General features: G+C 36.8%; 1 protein-coding gene across 4 annotated transcripts in view; it reads left to right on the forward strand.

Moving 5' to 3' along the window:
* ANKRD13C (ankyrin repeat domain 13C) overlaps window positions 1-20,044 on the forward strand; it is a 94,381-nt gene extending 74,337 nt beyond the window's left edge. For 2 of the 4 annotated variants that reach the window (XM_003830607.5, XM_055117341.2), the window contains 4 exons: window positions 3,808-3,887; window positions 5,832-5,930; window positions 9,691-9,791; window positions 17,792-20,044. In XM_003830607.5, the coding sequence (XP_003830655.1) occupies window positions 3,808-3,887; window positions 5,832-5,930; window positions 9,691-9,791; window positions 17,792-17,922 (411 nt within the window). In that variant the 3' untranslated portion in view covers window positions 17,923-20,044. The remainder of the gene's footprint in view (window positions 1-3,807; window positions 3,888-5,831; window positions 5,931-9,690; window positions 9,792-17,791) is intronic. The other 2 variants (XM_063607314.1, XM_008956041.4) reach the window with 2 other exon arrangements.
* The last annotated feature ends 523 nt before the right edge of the window (window positions 20,045-20,567 follow it).

The raw sequence follows: 20,567 nt of genomic DNA on the forward strand, positions 1-20,567 counted from the left end.
GAGTAATTTGTTTGAAGTCAGCTAGTCATTGTCGAAGCCAGAATTGGATCACTCTGGCTCCACAGTTGGTGTTTTAGCTACTATATTGTATTGCTTAAAATATTTGTCCATTGCTTCCTGAGTAAAATGTGATCTACTTCATATGTAAAACCCTTTCAGGCTACTTTTTCTCTTCTGTGTCTGACCACTTTTCTCTTACTACTAATCTTCATGTATACTACTCATACAACTAGACACACTACACTTGCAATTTCCCAGTATGTCATGCTTTCTCTCACCATTCTGCTTTCCCCAGTTCCTTCAACCAGTTCTTTTGTTCTTTTTTAGACTCCTCAACTCAGAAGTCAACCAGTCCACGTCTTTTGGCTACCCTAGTCTGTCATAAACCTCTTCTGTGCATGTTTATATCATTCTGTAGCCCCTGTCACCCTCAATTATATCATAGCCCCTGTCACCCTCAATTATAAGTATTTACTTTTTGTGTCTCTTGATAAGCTTCTCAAGGAAAGAACATTGTCTTTCATCTTGCCTGATACTAAAAAACTCTGTTTCCTTTCTTTCCACATCCCTCGGCTGCTACTCAGAGATCATCAATGACTTCTAACCAACAAAATTTATGGCTTTTTCGGCTTCTTTCTCTTCAAAGTCTCTGTAGTGTGATATTGAAACAGTCTTTTCTTTTGGCCTCCATTATACCATAAGGGAAACTAAACTTTACCTCTTCCAAACTTAGTTCTTAGTTGAGATGGACTCTCGTACCAAAAGACAGATTTATAAGGGAAAAGCAAACAAGTTTATTAATGCGTGCCGCACACCACACAAGAAACCCCAAGGAAAAGTAACTCAAGGGCTGATCACAGTGGCTTATGCCTGTAAGCCCAGCACTTTGGGAGGCTGAGTTGGGCAAATCACTTGAGGCCAGGAGTTTGAGACCAGCCCGGCCAACATGGTGAAACCCCATCTCTATTAAAAATACAAAAATTAGCTGGGCTTGATGATGCACACCTGTAATCCCAACTCAGGAGGCTGAGGCAGAAATATTGCTTGAACCTGGGAGGCGGAGGTTGCAGTGAACCGAGATTGTGCCACTGCACTCCAGCCTGGGTAACAGAGCAAGACTATGTGTCAAAAAAAAAAAAAGTAGCTCAAAATAGTGGCTTAGAACTCTACTTATATAGCATCTTCAACAAAGAACAATAAATTTATAGAGAAATGACAGGACAAATGAAAGTGATTTTAGGTTTCCAAGGACAGGAAAGGAGTAAGGTTTGTTTGCAAATTCCTCTGGTGCTGTCACTGGGCTAGTAAGAGTATAGAGTTATCTCCAGTGAAGCAAAATTTATACTCTGTAGTTAGGCAGAAAACGGAGGGTAGAGAAAAAGCTTTTCCTCCATTTACTGCTTCTCTCTCTCTCTCTTTTTAAATTTTTTTTGAGACAGAGTCGTGTTCTGTCCTATAGGCCGGAGTGCAGTGGCATGATCTCGGCTCACTGCAGCCTCCGTGTCCTGGGCTCAAGGAATCCTCCCACCTTGGCCCTTCAAGTAGCTGGGACCACAGATGTGCGCCACCATGCCTGGCTACTTTTTTTTTTGTATTTTTTGTAGAGATGGGGTTTTGCCATGCTGCCCAGGCTAGTCTCAAACTCCTGAGCTCAAGGGATCAACCTGCCTTGGCCTCCCAAAGTGCCAGGATTATAGGCATGAGGCACCACACCTGACCTGCACTAAGTTTTTTATATACGTTATCTCCATTAATTTTTAACTATGAGTTAGTGGCCCAGTTCCCATTTTGCAAGTGAGTTAAGTTGACATAATAGAAAGTAACTTGCCCAAATTCACACAACTACCAGGTATTGGAGCTGGGATTCTAACTCAATTTTGTGTCTTAGCAATCCTTGATTTTAACAACTCTAATATACGGCTCATTAACATCTTACACTAATTATATGTAAAACCACATTTCTTGAATGAGACCCTCTCAATGTTATTAACATCTTATTATTCATACTAGTCTTTCACTTATTGTCTTTTTGCTCCATAGTCCTGTTAGGTTTTCATTAGCAATTGAAAAAAAAATTTTTTTTAATTTATGAGGTTTTTGTTTTGTTTTGTTTTCTTGAGACATAGAGTCGCTCTGTTTCCCAGGCTGGAGTGCAGTGGTGTGATCTCGGGTCATGGAGTGCAGTGGCGTGATCTCAGGTCACTGCAATCTCTGCCTCCTGGGTTCAGGTGATTCTCCTGCCTCAGCTTCCCGAGTGGCTAGGATTACAGGTGCGAGCCACTACGCCTGGCTAATTTTTGTATTTTTAGTAGAGATGGGGTTTCACCATATAGGCCAGGCTGGTCTTGAACCCCTCACCTCAAGTGATCCACCTGCCTTGACTTCCCAAAGTGCTAGGATTACAGGCATGAGCCACCACGCCTGGCCAGTTCTTTTTTTTTTTTTTTCTGTGAGGCAGGGTCTTACTTTGTTACCCAGGCTGGAGTGCAGTGGCATAATCATGGCTTACTGCAGCATCAACTTCCTGGTCTCAAGTGATCCTCCCGCCTCAGCTTTTCAAGCAGCTGAGACCACAGGCACGCACCACCACACTCAGCTAATTTTTTTTTTTTTTTAAGAAACAGAGCCTCATTATGTTGCCTAGGCTGGTCTCAAACTCATGGGCTCAAGTGATTCTCCTGTCTTTGTCTCCCGAAGTATTGGGATTACAGGCATGAGCCACTGCACCTGGCCCAAGAATTTCCAATTTCCTTTTCTGCTCCAGAGTTTAGTTCCTTATTGCTAGTTCATCTTATAGTGATTGAAATTCATATTTAGCAAAGATAGGGTGAAAGTTTTAAAATCTGACCTTTGCGATTTTTACCATCTACTGTTGAGCTCCGTTTTGAACTTCCCATCTGAGTTTAAATCAGTCGTCTTGTGTTTTTTACCTTTTATTTTCTCTGTTTTAAAAACACTCTGTTTCATCTTCATTTAAATCTGAAGTCCAATTGCATAGTCTTGATCTTTACCCACAGAAGATTGCTATCTTTTCTGATATATTTTCTATTTTCTATAATCTCATTTGGCTTTTAATAATATGCTCTTTTATATTTCTGGTTAACTGTTCATGTCTGTATTTTTTTTTTTCTTTCCAACTGAATTGTAAATTCCTTGAATCAGAGTTGTTTTTTTTTGTTTTGTTTTGTTTTTTGAGGTGGAGTCTGCTTCTGTCACCCAGGCTGGAGTGCAGTGGCACGATCTCAGCTCACTGCAAGCTCCACCTCCTAGATTCAAGCAATTCTCTGCCTCAGCCTCCTGAGTAGCTGGGATTACAGGCACTCACCATCACGCCCGGCTAATTCTTTTGCATTTTTAGTAAAGACGGGGTTTCACCATCTTGGCCAAGCTGATCTTGAACTCCTGACCTCGTGATCCACCCGCCTTGGCCTCCCAAAGTGCTGGGATTACCGGCATGAGCCACTATGCCTGGCCCAGAGTTAGTTTTTACACTTCTCTGTAGTTCCATGTTCAGCAGCTAGTATAATGACAGGAACATTTTAGATGATTGAAGCATTGAATGAATGGGTGTTATTATTTTGATATTTGTCTTTTTGGGATTTAAAAAAAATTGATAATAAATATTACCAATAGAGCTTAAACCACCATGGAACGATCTTGGAAGGAACCTTTTCAAGTATTATATTGAAGAGATTAAGTAGATTGTTAGTTTTAATAGTTTACGATGTATTTTAATCTTATATTTAAAAAATAACATCTTTCTTTTTCCCCCACCCCACTTTCTTTCTTTTTTTTTTTTTTTGGCAGCCGATTCGAAGACAGTCTCTTACACCTCCTCCTCAGAACACTATTACATGGGAAGAATATATATCTGCTGAAAATGGAAAGTAAGTTTTTTTCTTGTTTATGTATTATTTGGTTTTTAGAAAGAATAATTTGTAAAAACTGAATATGTGAATATTTTGGCATAAATTATTTTGGAGAGAATTATTGGTATATTTTTGACTGAAGCAATTCTTCTACCTTTTAAAAATATGGATTAAATATGATAAGGGCAAAGTGTCCCAAATTATGTACCCTCTTTGCAAATGGTTGTAGATCTTTCTGTATCCATCCTGTCAATTTATACACACCTAAAAAACTAAAGGACACTGTTCTAAGGAAATATGATATAGGAAATTGCGCAGGACAGTTGCTTATTTGAGATTTCCCATTGTATGATGAGCTTTTCTATTTTGTGATTATCCTGATTTTTTAGCATAGTGTGCAAGGCCATTCATTATTTATCTTCTTTTTGCCTTTCCAAGCTCCTCACCTGTCATTATCCTTTAGTTTCAACCTATGCTAGACTACTTCTCACTGTCCTTCCATAGGACCTTTGCTGATGTAATATTACTAACAGTAGAGTGCCTACCACATAGCTCATACTCAGTTTATATTTATTGACTAAAAGAATGATGAATGAATAAAGAAAGGGTTTATTTTTAATAAATAGATAAGTAAAAAGTGTATCCTGGCCAACCATTATTTCCTTTTGGTGGAGAATAAAATATAAAATATTACTTTCCTGCTCCTGTTTAGGAAGAAGTTGTCATTTTTTTTTCTTATTGAAAGTTTTGTTATATTTTTCTGAATTCTCCAAGATGTTTCCATCTTAATATTTTTATAGTTTTTTTTTTTTTTTGAGATGGAGTCTTGCTCTGTCGCCCAGGCTGGAGTGCAGTGGGCGTGATCTCAGCTCACTGCAACCTCCGCCTCCCAGGTTCAAGCCATTTTCTCACCTCAGCCTCTCGAGTGGCTGGGAATATAGGTGCGCTCCACCATGCCCAGCTAATTTTTGTATTTTTAGTAGAGACAGGGTTTCACCATATTGGCCAGGCTGGTCTCAAACTCATGGGCTCAAATGATCCACCTGCCTCGGCCTCCCAAATGCTGGGATTACAGCTATGAGCCACTGCGCCTGACCTTAATATTTTATGGTGTTAAACAAAATTTATGAGGGTATTATTGTATTAGATTAGCCTCCTGCATGCACTAGGCACCAGCAGACCATACCAAACCAGAATGTAGTTACTTCTGCTAAGTACTACATAATTAAACTGAACTTTGAAATGGGCCAGTTTAAAATGAAAAAAAAAAAAAAAAGGACATTCCAGGCAACCTGAGTCAACATAGTAACTAAGTCTTCTGTTTTTTTAACTGTATAAGGAAAGCAACTTTGAAATAACCAGATCACCTTTTTTCCCCACCGTTTCCACTTCAGCCTTTTCAGTCTATAAAGCTAACCTCCTCTTTTCAGCTTATTGGAACACTCATTCTATTTTACAGAATTAGGTATTGTCCTGTGCTAGAGTTGCAAATAAAAGCCAATTAGATCTTTATGCTACATTGATAATTTTCTTTTGATAATAGTTAATATAGAATTCCTTATTCTTCACAATATTTCTTATTGATCAATGCAGAGGCTGTAATAGATAGTAAAGAAGATTGAATTGAATAAGTGACTTTAAAGATATACAATAATACCTTAAAAATTTTTTTACTAATGATTTTCTTTATTCCTAAAAATAGTGGTTATTAAAATTATATTCAATGTGAAATTAGTTTAGATCTAATAATTTCTGAACTTTTACTCTTTGCTATTCTTTTTTATTGCCCTTGTCTTAATTTCTTATACATATCTTATTCCCTTTTAGCATAACTTTATTTCTGTAGACAGAGTAAGAAAAATTGAAATATTAATGAATGTCATTGAAAGATGACAGATGCTTCTTAGGAAGGTGATAGACTATGGAAAAAGTTTCCTAACATTTTTTTTCCTTCCATTTTAGAGCTCCTCATCTGGGTAGAGAATTGGTGTGCAAAGAGAGTAAGAAAACGTTTAAAGCTACGATAGCCATGAGCCAGGAATTTCCCTTAGGGATAGAGTTGTAAGTTTGTTACTAACTACGAATGTTTATGAAAGAGACTATTAAACCTTAAAGGCTGTAATAATATTTGCACCCCAGTGGTGCATTTGAGACCTTTGAAATGAAAAGCAAATAGCCATTGCCTTGATAGTGTGTGCACTGTTCTAGAACTTTTCTGGTTCGCAAAAGTATTGATTTTTACTACTTTCACCAGATAAATTTTTGAGTAGATTTTCTTTCTTTTTTTTTTTTTTTTTTGAGATGGAGTCTTGCTCTGTCACCCAGGCTGGAGTGCAGTGGCGCGATCTTGGCTCACCACAACCTCCACCTCCCAGGTTCAAGCAATTCTCCTGCCTCAGCCTCCTGAGTAGCTGGGATTATAGGTGCCCACCACCACGCCCGGCTAATTTTTGTATTTTTAGTAGAGATGAGGTTTCGCCATGTTGGCCAGGCTGGCCTCAAACTCCTGACCTCAGGTGATCCACCCACCTCAGCCTCACAAAGTGCTGGGATTACAGGCGTGAGCCACCACGCCCAGCCAAGTAGGTTTTTAAATTATAAAAAGTAATACGTGAATACATGCTTGTTTTAAAAAAAATCCAAAAGTATGGAAATTTACAGAATAAAATGTGTTATTTTAACACATCAATAGTTAATGACTATTTCTTGTATTTTTGTCTAGAGTTATCTGTGTTTTTGCATTTTTTAAAATAAAAATGGGGGAATGGTGCACGTTTTCTTCTGTGTGTTCCTTGTTTTCATTTAAAAGTGAGTGTATCTTGGCTGGGCGTGGTGGCTCATGCCTGTAATCCCAGTACTTTGGGAGGCGAAGGTGGGCGGATCATCTGAGGTCAGGAGTTTGAGATCTGCCTGGCCAACGTGGTGAAACCCTATCTCTACTAAAAATACAAAAACTAGCTGGGCATATGGCACGTGCCTGTAATCCCAGCAACTAGGGAGGCTGAGGCAGGAGAATCGCTTGAACCAAGGAGGCAGAGGTTGCAGTGAGTCAAGATCGTGCCACTGCACTCCAGCCTGGAGAGTCCGTCTCAAAAAAAAAAGAAAAAAGAAAAAATGAGTGTGTCTTGAAGTTTTACAGTGATTATATTTTCGTCTATTCTTTTTCCTTGTTATTTTGTAGTGTTGATATACTGTTGTTTATTTTATCATTCATCTACTGATAAACATTTTGATTATTTGTAGTTTGTCACCATTTTCAACAATATTGTGGTAAACATATTGAATATATCCTCTCAAACATGTACTCATTGGATGCTCCTTTTTAAAAATACTCTATTTGGAGAGATGGCTGGAATGAGAGATGGGTAGCAAGAGCTGACTGATACAACTATAGTTTTAGGCTCCTCACTAAAGTGGGAGGGAGGAGATGAAGCACTGGGCGATTTTCTCTTACTAGTTCCTTCCCTTTCAAATCTGGCCTAATGCATTAATTTTTTTTAACGGCCTAATACATTTTTTAAAAATGATCGGAGAAGAGAGCAGGGTGCATATATTTTTAAACAGTACATACATACCTGAGCTTTACCCATATCTAGGCTTTAGATAAGTAGATAGATTGTTCTATACAGCCGTCAAGTTATGTCAGAGAGAGATAAGTCTCAGAAAATGTGGAGAGTTAGCCACACCTACACATCTGCCAAAATTTGTCATATCTAGGACCCAGTTGACTCAATGATGCACCAATTTTATTTTATTATTTACTTTATTTATTTATTTATTTATTTATTTTTTGAGACAGAGTCTCACTCTGTTGCCAAGGCTGGAGTGCAGTGGCACAATCTCGGCTCACTGCAACCTGTGCCTCCCAGGTTCAAGTGATCCTCCCACCTCAGCCTCCCAACTAGCTGGGACTACAGGCATGTGCTACCACGCCTGGATAATTTCTGTATTTTTAGTAGAGATGGGGTTCACCACGTTGGCCAGGCTGGTCTCAAACTCCTGACCTCAGGTGATCTGTCCACCTGGGCCTCTTAAAGTGCTGGGATTACAGATGTGAGCCACCACACCTGGCCAAAGATTCACCAATTTTATATTCTACTTGCTAATAAAGAAGAAAACTGCAGCTAATATTAAGATGTCATCAATTTTAGGAGTTATCCTAATTTCAGATATGTTACATGAAAAAAAAAATAATATCTTAGAATTTATAAAATGTGGCAGTTATAACCACTACTCTTGAAAAAGAAAATGAAATAAGGAGCCGGGCATGGTGGTGCACGCCTGTTATCCTGGCAGTTTGGGAGGCTGAGGCGGGTGGATCACCTGAGGTTGGGAGTTTGAGACCAGCCTGACCAACATGGAGAAACCCCGTCTCTATTAAAAATACAAAATTGGCCGGGTGTGGTGGTGCATACCTGTAATCCCAGCTACTCGGGAGGCTCAGACAATCACTTGAACCCAGGAGGCGGAGTTTGCGTTGAGCCGACATCACGCCATTGCACTCCAGCCTGGGCAACAAGAGCGAAACTCCATCTCAAAAAAAAAAAGAAATACAGAACACAGCATACAAATGCCAGACAAATAATTTGTTCTAAAAGTTCAGAAAAAAAAAAAGAAAATTACCTATAAATGCCATAGAAAACAAGAAAGAACACGAAATCAGTAAAGTAGATCTTTCTGAGATAAGAATATAAGACAGTAAAATGAAATGAAAAGGAGATTGTAAAGCTGAGGAAATAAATTGAGCACTAAATGGCACTATTACAAAACAAATACAGTAGAAACAATAATGAACAGAATAGATGTAACTGAAAATTAAATTTTGACAACTCTTGGTGAATTCAGTAGAAGAGATTAAAGAAATTACACGAGCAATAGATATGGAGGACAAAAATGGTTCAATATGAGTCATTCATGTTTTACTTAAAAGGCGTCCAAGTATAACCAAAATAATATTCAAAATATGATAGAAGAAAATTTCTCTGTAATGAAGAACTAAATCTATAGGATGACATTAGGTTCCACGAAAAATTGGTACAGAATGATTAGTAACAAAAATTATCCTGATCAAACTATTGGGCTTCAGTTGTTGATAAATCCAAAGGCATCCGGGCAGAAAAGGGATAAAATCAGCCTGGCCTTCCATTTTTTCATATGTCTTTACTTATCTGAAGTAACAAAAGTGTGATCTGTCAGTATTTCTAACTTTAATTTATGTATGGAGGCAACTGAAGATATTCTCAAGCACAAAAGAATTCAAGAAACGTAGCAGTTGTAGGACTTTTTTCAAAGAAAAATACTACTACTTAAAAAAGAAATCCATCCAACCAAAAGATGAAAGAAATTATAGCATAATGACTAATATGATATAGAATGCTAAGAGATATTATGAAATTGTAGTTCAGAGGGAAAGATAGTATAACCTGAAATTTTATGTGAGTCAAGTTTCCCTTTAAAGATAAGAAGCAATCATTTATCAAATATGCAGGAAATCAAGGAATATTAAGCACATAAGAGTCTTTTACACACACAATAAATTGACAGTGGAAATCAGCCACCCAAACAGTGAATCTAGTTACTAGCTTTGAGTCCATCTAAATATGGACCTAAAATCAAACAATTGTGAAAATTATGGCTGCACAATCAAAAGTTGTAAACCATTATAGAGTAAAAAGTTAGGAGGAATAAAGTCTGTAATTTACTCATCCTTAGTATCTGGAAGTCAATACTACTGTCCAGGTTTGAAGCATGTAGTTGAAAAGCATAAGGACACAAGGCAATTTGAACAATGAAAACATTTTTTTCTTCTTCCATTTTTCAGATTATTGAATGTTTTAGAAGTAGTAGCTCCCTTCAAGCACTTTAACAAGCTTAGAGAATTTGTTCAGATGAAGCTTCCTCCAGGCTTTCCTGTAAAATTAGGTAAGAGAAAAAATTAGATATAATTTTAGTGTCCATTAGGAATATGGAGCTGTTTATTAACATTTAATAAGCAATTTCTTTTAAAGCAGGGGTCCCCAACACCTCTGTTGGTTCATGACCTTTTAGGAGTGGGGTGCACAGCAGGAGATGAGCTGAGCGGCAGGCTAGTGAGCATTGCCGCCTGAGCTCTGCCTCCTGTCAGATCAGTGGTGGCATTAGATTCTTGTAGGAACATGAACCCTATTGTGAACTTCACATGTGAGGGATCTAGGTTGCACGCTCCTTATGAAATCTAATGCCTGATCTGAGATGGAACAGTTTCATTCCAAAGCCTTCCCCAGTCCCCACCAGTCTGTGGAAAAATTATCTTTCACGAAACAGATCCCTCGTGCCAAAAAGGTTGGGGGCTGCTGTTTTAAAGGAAAATAGATTTCCTAGTTGCTTACATTTTCGTAAAGTTTTTCAGTAATTATATGCATTTATTTATGTTTTGTCAAATATTTAAAGTGCCTGATGAGAATTCTTATTCTACTTGATTTAAATTAAATGTAAGGGATCTATTTCACACAAGAAAAGTGTGGGTAAACTAATGATGTATTGTAATAATGTTTTTCATGTGAAATAGGGAGACTAGAGATTAGCCCAGATTTTCAGCTATGCTTTCAGTTTCTGTGTAGTGAGAATGTTTCTGGAGTAAGCAGTTACTGTTAATGGATAAAGTAATACTCATACGTTTTATTTTTCAGCCCTAAATGTTTAATTTCATCTTAAGCAATGATCTTTAGAAATAGTACACTCATTTTTGCATATAGTTTTCTTTCTAACATATCAGAAACCAAGGAAGAAGACACTATTAAAAGGTGTTTTGGGTGTTTAGATTTAGATTTAGCATTAATTCAAGCTTCAGGAGCTCCTTTAACACTATCCATCAATTCAACCACTCAGTATTTAATGAGTGCTGTAATTCTTCAGATGTATCTTGTTTCACCCAATATTTTTAAAACCACATCTCAGAATACTTAGGCCAAAATGTTTTCATTGCTAAAAATTAAACCTGATCTTCACAATTTTGCACACTTGGAAATAAACATTTTCTAGATGAAAAATGACTTTTTTTTTTTTTTTTTGAAAAATGACTTTTAAATAAGTGATTTTCAAAATGTCACTCTAGTTGCCCTTTGCAATTCAAAAGCACTAGGAACCCAGTGTCTACTTGGAGAAATCAGTGATAAGATCTTAGGCAGAAATGGTTAGAAAACTAATGCAATTCAGAGCTGTGTGCCATAGCCATAAGGGATCTTTGTGTTAGCATTTCTGCAGAAGTTTAAAACTCCACTGCCATTTTCTATGGTGAGGGAAATATTTCAAGTTTTAGACTCCCTTCTAGGTACTGTTAAGAGACCCATGACAAACCAGAATAGAGAACAGGAGTTAAACAGTTGAGAATTTCAAACTATCTCTGTATTCACATCTATTTTTAAGTTCTAAACCCAAATCAAACCCCACAATACATTTATTTTTATGCAAAGGAAATATTTTCATTATATGAGAAGAAAAAAATCTGCAATCCTTTTTTTGCAGGCATTTCTCTGATGTAGAACCACATTTTTAACAAGGAATAATCTTTTGCTTGTATACTTAAAGTTATGGGGTATTCGTTTAACTATTTCTCTTTTGTTTCTCTGTCCTTCTTTTGAACCAACCCTGTAAAACTTCCTCCTGTGTATATTTAATCTTTCACCGTTTCTTTTTCTACATTTAGGATAAAAAACACAACTGGGATAAATTATAAAAATTTGGAAATTAGGGGGGAGGGGGGAGGGATAGCATTGGGAGATATACCTAATGCTAGATGATGAGTTAGTGGGTGCAGCGCACCAGCATGGCACATGTATACATATGTAACTAACCTGCACATTGTGCACATGTACCCTAAAACTTAAAGTATAATAATAATTAAAAAAAAAACTAAAAAATCAAAAAAAAATTTTGGAAATTATTGTTAACACAATTACATGTTTTCAGAATCAGCCAGAGCTTTAAGTGCTGATTATGAATGGTCTTTTCTCTGATTGGCTTCTTCTCTCATTTTGCTCAAAGACTAAATTTGACCCTCTTTCATCATCAAATCTTCATCCTCCCCCACCACTTTCTCCTACAACCTAAGCGCAGATGATTTTTACTTCCTTTGATACAAAAAGAGAATATCAGAAATGGGATCTCCCTCACTACTTCCAACACCCCATACAGATTTTTCTGCCCCAAGCCCAACCTTTCTTTCATCTTCCTATCTCACTGGAAGTGGCGCCCCTCTTCTTAGCTTGAGTAATGTCTTCGTTTGTATTATGGATCTATTCTCCTCCTAGCTCTTTTAAAAAGCTAGCTGTATCGCCGGGCACAGTGGCTGACGCCTGTAATCCCAGCACTTTGGGAGGCCAAGGCAGGTGGATCACTTGAGGTCAGGAGTTCGAGACCAGCCTGGCCAACTTGGTGAAACTCTGTCTCTACTAAAAATTAGCCAGGTGTGGTGGCGGGTGCCTGTAATCCCAGCTACTCAGGAGGCTGAGGCAGGAAAATCACTTGAACCCAGGAGGCAGAGGTTACAGTGAGCCAAGATCACGCCATTGCACTCCAGCCTGGGCAACAAGAGCAAGACTCTGTCTCAAGGTTGGGGGGGGGGGGAAGCTAGCTGTATGAGTGACTTCATATTTCTCGTTTTCCTTCTACCTATCTGTACTGCATTTTTCCTCTCAGTTGTTAGGCTTGCTCAGGTCTCTCCCCTTTTAAAATCAAACAAAAAACAACAACAACAAAAAAAAGCACCTGTAGTTCCACCAGCACTTGCTTTAATCTTTGCTTTTCACAGCCAAGCTATTTGAAAGCCTACTTTTGTCTCTCTATTCTTACTTTCTATTTACAATTATATTTTAAATGGGGGGAAGGTATAGGGACATGAAGGGAGATAAATTTACTTCACTTGAGTTGGCAAAATTATGACACCGGGAAATTGTGATACAGACACACACACACATACACACAATAATGTATACCTAGAGCAGCCACTATAGAAGCTGTAAAAAGAGATAACTCAAAAACACCATAGATAAATTAAAATGAAATTCTAAAAAATAGGTAACCTAAGGATGGCAAGAAAAAGAAAACAGAGAAATGAAGAACAGAGAGAATGAACAGAAAACAAAAAATTAAATAGCAGACCTAAGCCCTAACATATTAATAATACCATTAAATGTAAATGGTCTAAATATACCAATTAAAAGATAGTGATTGGTAAAGTGGATTAAAAAACATGATCCAGGCTGGGTGCAGTGGCTCATCCCTGTAATCCCACCTACTTGGGAGGCTGAGGTGGGAGAATTGCTTAAACCTAGGAGGCTGACGGAAGTTGCAGTGAGCCAAGATCGCGCCACTGCACTCACTCCAGCCTGGGTGACAGAGCAGGATTGTTTCAATAAAAAAACAAAACAAAACAAAACAAAAACCATGATCCAATTGTCTGCTATTTTCAGTAAACTCACTTGAAATATAATGATATAGGCCGATTAGAAGTGAAAGAATGGGAAAAGATATATCATGCAAACACTAATCAAAGGAAAACAGGATTGGCCATATTAAAATTAAGGCAGATATCAGAGCAAAGAAAATTATTAGAGACAGGGACATTATTTAGTGATAAAAGGGTCAATCTATGAAGAAGATGTAACCATTCTAAATGTATATATACCAAGTAACAGAGTTGCAAGATAGATGAAACAAAAATTGAAAGAATGGAAAGGAAAAATAGATCCACAATTATAACTGGAGACTCAACACCCTTCTCTCAACAATTGATATAACAACAGACAGAAAATTTGCAAGGATGTAGAACAATCAACAACATCATAAGCCAAAGGATTTAATTGGCATTTATAGAATACTCCACCCAACAACAGCAGAATACACATACATTTCAAGTGCCCATGGAACATATACCAAGGTAGACCATATTGGCTATAAACAAACCTGAATATATATAAAAGAACCGAAAATGATACCGAGTGTGTTCTCTGATTACAATGGAATTAAACTAGGAATTAATATTAGAAAAAAAACAAGAGAATGTCCAAACACTTGGAAACTTAAAGAGCACTCTTCTAAATAATCTATATGTCAAAGGGAAGTCTCAAAGGAAATAAAACAATAAATTGAACTGAATGAAAATGAAATTGCAACATATCAAAATTTGTGGAACATAGCTAAAGCAGTGCTGAGAGACAAATCCCAGCAAGATATTTTTATAGACATAGGCAAGATTATTTTAAAATTTGGATGGAAAGGCAAAGAAGCTAGAATAGCTGTATTAGTTTGCTAGGCATTTAGATCAGACAAATGAAGAGTATGTTCACACACACACAAAAAGTACACAAATGTTTATTTTATATCAGCTTTATTTGTAATAGCCAAAACCCACAATTTTCAACAGGTAAATGAACAATGATACACCTATACCATGGGATATACTATTCACCAATAAAAAGAATGAACTGCTAATACATGAAACAACCTAGATGAATTGCTTGAGAATTATACTGAGTAGAAAAAAGCCAATCCCAAAAATTAGATACTGTATGATTCCATTTATATAAAGTATTCGAAGTGAAAACAACTGTGGCAGTGAACAGTTGAGTGGATGCCAGGGACTACAGAAGGGGTGAGGCATAAGAGAAGCAATTGTGGCTATAAAAGGGCAACACTGTGGGATCCAACATGAGGACAACATGTGGTTATGGAAATATTCATGATGTTTTACTATACTGTCAATATCCTGATTTTTATGTTGTATTTGTAAGATGTTAAAGTTGGATAAAATTGAATAAAGGCTACAGGAAATCTCCCTTGCTTCCTCCTTCCTTCCTTCCTTCCTTCCTTCTTCCCTCCCTCCCTCCCTCTCTCTTTCCTTGCGTCCTCTTTCCCTCCCTCCATTCCTTCCTTCCTTCCTTTTTCTTTTCTTTTTTTTTTTTTTTTTTTTTGAGGCAGGGTCTGCCACTGTTGCACAGGCTAGAATGCAGTGGCATGATCTCGGCTCACTGCAACTTCTGCTTACCAGTCTCAAGCCATCCTCCCACCTCAGCCTCCCAAGTAGCTGGGACCACAGACATGAGCCACCACACCCAGTTAATTTTTGTATTTGTCGTACAGATGGGGTCTCAACACTTTGTTGCCCAGGCTGGTCTCAAACTCCTGAGTTCAAGTGATTTATCCACCTTGGCCTCCCAAAGTACTGGGATTACAGGTGTCAGCCACTGTGCCTGGCCTGTATTATTTCTTAAAATTGCTTGTGAATCTGTAATTGTCTCAAAATAAAAAGCATATTCACTTCCTTAGTTCATTACAGATTCTCTCTTCCTGTTTATTTATTATTGATCCTTATTGTTAAATGTAGTAGAAACTTTTCTGTTTTTATACTAATCTCTTCAAGATTTGACTTTTCTTATTTTGAAGTCCTTGGCTCAATGAATAACTGAGACAAGTCATTGCATTTTCCTCTGACTTCTTTGATAGACTCTCTCTTGGTTTTCTTCCTCCCTCTCTGGCTGCTCCTTCTGGAGCACATCTCCCTCTTCACTCTTGTCACCTTGTATTATATTCTCACTACATCTGCCAAAACTCCAGTTATAGTACTACCCCGGTCACACCCTTCCGTTGGCTTTCCACCTGATCCAGAGTAAAAGCTGAAGTCTTTTTTTTGGCCTAAACTCCACCTGATCTGGCAGCCTATTTCCCCTCTGACCTCATTGCCTGCTAATCTTCCTCTCATTCATTTGGCTGCAGCCACATTGGCCTCCTGGCTGTTCCGAGATTAAACCAGATACTTCCTTTTAGGGCTTTTGTACTTCGTGTTCTTCTTTGTGGAATTTTCGTCCTCCAGGCAACTGCATGGTTTGTTCTTATCTCAGGTCTTTACTGAAAAGTCCCTTCATTGAGGTTTTCCTTTGGCCACCCTATTCAACAGCTCGTACCCCCAACACTGAGACTCCCTATTCTGCTGTCATGCTTTATTTTTTTCTAGATAGTCATCATCATTTATTTGTTGTCTGCCCCTCCCAACCAGTGTAATCTCTATAATTGCATGAATTTTGTTTCTTATTTAGTGATGTGTATCCAAAACCTAGAATGGGGTCAGCAAACTTTGTCTGAAAGATAATAAATATCTTAGGCTTTGTGGGCTCTATGGTTTCTGTCACAACTACTCCTTTTGGAGAATGAGAGAAGCCATAGATAGTAAGTAAATGAGTGGGCATGTTGTGTTCCAAAAAAGCTGTTTGCAGACACTGAAGTTTGACTTTCATGTAATTTTTTTTTTTTTTTTTTTGAGATAGAGTCTTGCTCTGTTTCCCAGGCTCTAGTGTAGTGGCGCAATCTTGCCTCACTGCAACCTCCGCCTCCTGGGTTCAAGCGATTCTCCCGCCTCAGCCTTCTGAGTAGCTGGGATTATAGGCTCCCGCCACCACACCCAGCTAATTTTTGTATTTTTGTTAGAGATGGGGTTTCACCATGTTGGCCAGGCTGGTCTCAAACTCCTGACCTCAAGTGATCCACCTGTCTCAGCCTCCCAAAGTGCTGGGATTACAGGCATGAGCCACCACGCCCAGCCTGATTTTCACTTCATGAAATACTATTCTTTTTTTTCCCTAAACATTTAAAAATGTAAAATACTTTCTTAGCTTATGGGCCCTACCAAAATAGGCCTGGCAATAGGACTTAGTGTACAGACCCCTGGATTAGGATAGCATCTGCATATAGTAGGTACAAAGGAATAATTTTTTCCCCCAGAAATAACTGGAAACTCTATAATTGTTATGTTGATTATTGTGTTTAAATCTAATTAAGGTATTTTGTTTTCCTTTTTACATAAGAACATAACTTTCTGCAATAAAATACTAGCTTATATCAGTTAGACTTAATTTACTCTGTGCCCTTACCCTAGGTAGACACTTGAATTAGCTTTCATATACTCATTTCAGAGTTTTTTAAAAAATGATTTATTATTATTATTTTAAATAGAGACAGGGTCTCCCTATGTTGCCCATGCTGGTTTTGAACTCCTGGGCTCAAGTGATCCCCCTGCCTTGGCCTCCCAAAATATTGGGATTATAGGTGTGAGCCACCACACCCAACCTCATTTCAGAGTTTTAAGGGAATTTCAGAGTTTCTTTATTTTACATATGAAAGCCCTGAGGCTCATGAGTAAAATGATTTATAGGAATCTGAATCCAGGCTTTATGATTTGTACTCATGTCAGTAACTCATATGAGGAATAAAACTAAAAATTTAATTTAATGTATTTGTTCATTTTATTTATTTTACTCTTTCTGATTCTTATGTAATCATTAACTTGCTCATTTTAATTGCTAGATTTTACTTAAACAATTTCAGCTAGAAATATATTTCATTTGGAAGATTAGGCTGTGGTGGTATGACATTTTTCCATTTCTGATGAGACTGTTTTTATCCCACACATTTAAGTGATAGGTTGTTTTTAATGTTTTAAAACAGAAAAGGATTAGAGTATTTTACTTGGGCTAGTAAGAATGAAAATAAATCAGCTCAAAGAGTCAGAATAGTAAATATACTATAATCTGAAGAGAAAAAAGTCAGAATGCAAAAAGCACAAAAGTAGCTGTCCCTCTGCCCCAAGAAAAAGAAAAAAAGACTGGTAGAATCTGGCATTATATTCTTAAGACTAGGAAGGCATGGGATCTTGAGTTTTCAATATAATGCTGGATGCCTGAATGTCTTTTTCTCCTCACTAATCAATACCCAGAACTCTCCCTGAAACACACACTCAGTACTACATATATTTGAATTCTTCTGGTTCTTGGGTATTTTTTTTTTTTTTTTTTTTTACATTTTAAGGAGTATGGACATCTCCAATAGTACTTTGTAGTCTATGAATATTAACATTTGATTTTACAATGTTATCATTGATGTTCTCTCTGTAGATATACCTGTGTTTCCCACAATCACAGCCACTGTGACTTTTCAGGAGTTTCGATACGATGAATTTGATGGCTCCATCTTTACTATACCTGATGACTACAAGGAAGACCCAAGCCGTTTTCCTGATCTTTAACTGACATGGAAAAGGATGCCGTCTAACCAAGGAAAGAAAATACAGAGACCCTAGAAGTGGATCCAAATAGAAGGGACAAATGCTTTCAGTGAAGAAAAGGGAATTACACATTGAATCGACACATCAGTAATACGATACAGTGAAATGGGCCTCTAATAAGAATTTCAGCGAGTTTTCTGATGTGCCATTTTTGTCTTTTTAAAAATATACATATTATAAATGTAATAGTTTGACACATTAATGACCCTAAGACCTTCGTATGTGAAGCAGCTATGAGTGCTGTGATTTGTTTTTAAAAATTTTTACACTTCTTGTTGAAATATATATGCATATAAATATATCTATATCTATATCTATATCTAAAACACTCCTGGACCATTAACGTAAATTAAATGTCTTAAGAGATATGGAGCCCTTTTAAACTTGTCATCTTTATGCAAGGTGACATTTATAAATATTCCTTCGAGCTTTGTTTTCATAAAATGTAAACTATGTAACATTATGTATAGTTCAGTAATTTGAATGTTTGTTCAATATAATGAACTAGAAGGAATGCAATTTTCTGTAGATGAATGAACCAAATGGTAACCATTAAACAATTGCATTTATATGTTGCAATACATTTCAGAAGGAGCGTTCACTCTGCAGGGAATAAGGTACCTCCTTTAGCACCTTAGTGCAATTCATTGTGGTGCTATTTGTTTTTACCTGAATGTTTGTTACTAATCTTCCTTTCATAGAACCTCTATTTTTTTTTTCTAAACTTGAGTTTGAGTCCTTGTTATGGTCATCATAAGGTAATGGTTAGCATGTTTAAAGATATTCCTCTTCCAAATCTCAGCACTTTAAAAAAAAATCCAAATTTTTAAACTTGCTTCCTAATAAGTACACATCGGTCTGATTATTTTGTTTGTTTTTAGTAGAATATGGATGCATTGGTGTCAGTTTTAAAAAACAATACACATATTTTGGACAACCCTACATATTTAATCCTTTCAAAATAAGATAAAAACATTTTATATGCTAACAGAATATATTTGTTACAAGTTAAAGTCCAGAAGTATACACAAGATTGATTACTCCTATTATTTTTTTTAAATCACAGGAAAATATCGATTTCATTGTCTCCAAAGTGATAAAATCATGTATTACTCATTTTTGCACTTAAAATTTTTCTTATTTATTCCAAGGTGGTTTGAAGGTCCAAGTATGAAAATAAATTAGGGGGATTAATGTATAACAGTTATAAAGTATCATGTTGTATTAAAGAGCTTACTTAGATTGATGTTTTTAAAGTGTATCCTGATGAATGTCTCAAGAATGCATCTGTCAAGTTTTTTAGACTGACCAGTAGCTTAAACTTTTTCCAGGATTTTAGGTAATTTGAAAGGAGTTTAGAGACCCTTATTGAAAATATGATTTAAAAATCCAAAGCATAAACCGTAAGAAAAATTTTAAATAAACATCTTTAAAGCTGCATCTTCCATACTGATACATGCATTGCGTATGTTGACATTAAATACATTTTATAATGAAGAAAAATAATCATAGTAAAAAATTGAAAGACCTAATTACTACGTTACATGGACCTATTGAATTTTGGGGGAACGTGTTAGTAAACCCAGACTAGCTTTGTTGAATAGAAGTTGATCGCTGTTATTTAGGAAATGGGTAGATCAAATGACTTAGAGACTGAATTATCCTATCAGTGGTTACATGGGGTTGGAGACACTGAAAGGCAGTGATCACTGTTGCTTCTAGGCTCCCTTACTTTGTAGGAATATGGTATACTTTCAGGAATATGCTATATATGTTTTCATAAGTACAGACACCTTAGGGAAGAAAAAAAGTGGGTAATTGAAGCTTATGGTTGATTAATTTCCTAACAGCACAGCTATGAATATTTTGCTGGGGTACACTGGAGGTAGGAAGACTACTGGAAATTTTTGCACTTGAATTTTGTTTTTAAAGCTTTTTTCTTTAAAGAATGGTAGAAACAGATTATCCATTCCAAAATGTCTTTTCTCTGATCACAAAGAGCAAACAAATGTCAATATCTCTTATGATGGTGAAAAAAAGGAAGTAATCGATGCAAATAAACTTTTCACAGTATTACTTTTAATGAAGATTTTTCGAAATGTGCCTTTTAATCCAGTTAATGAATGAAGCTATATGCAGCGTTTCAAATGAATAAGTCAAAACACCATATGTTTTCATAATACCACATGAAAAATCAAGATTTTGCAATATAGGTACACAAAATTCTATATGTTCTTCTCCATTTGTGATTTTGAAACTGTTTAAATTGGTAGGGGGACAATCGTATAGTCATCTTCAATGGCCATTTAGAAATGGTTAATATTCTTGCCCACTGGTATGGTATCCAGAGTAGATATGGTTTCCATCTTTGAGAAAATAATTCTCTGATGAGACAATTTGCCCTCTGTAGACATTCACATACAGAGAATTGCCAAACTTCATAAAAGGGTAGTATGAAGTAGATGCCCTGATTTTTGTGAGTATAAGAAGTACAGATGATGGTTTGGAAACTGTCACGTCTGTCTGCTGATACATGTTAGTAGATGAAAAACTGTTTCCTTCTGCTCAGAACTGGAATTAAGCCCCACTCATGCTAATAAAAATGG

The sequence above is a fragment of the Pan paniscus genome, chromosome 1 (genome assembly GCF_029289425.2).
Source record: "Pan paniscus chromosome 1, NHGRI_mPanPan1-v2.0_pri, whole genome shotgun sequence".
NCBI classification, from domain to species: domain Eukaryota; kingdom Metazoa; phylum Chordata; class Mammalia; order Primates; family Hominidae; genus Pan; species Pan paniscus.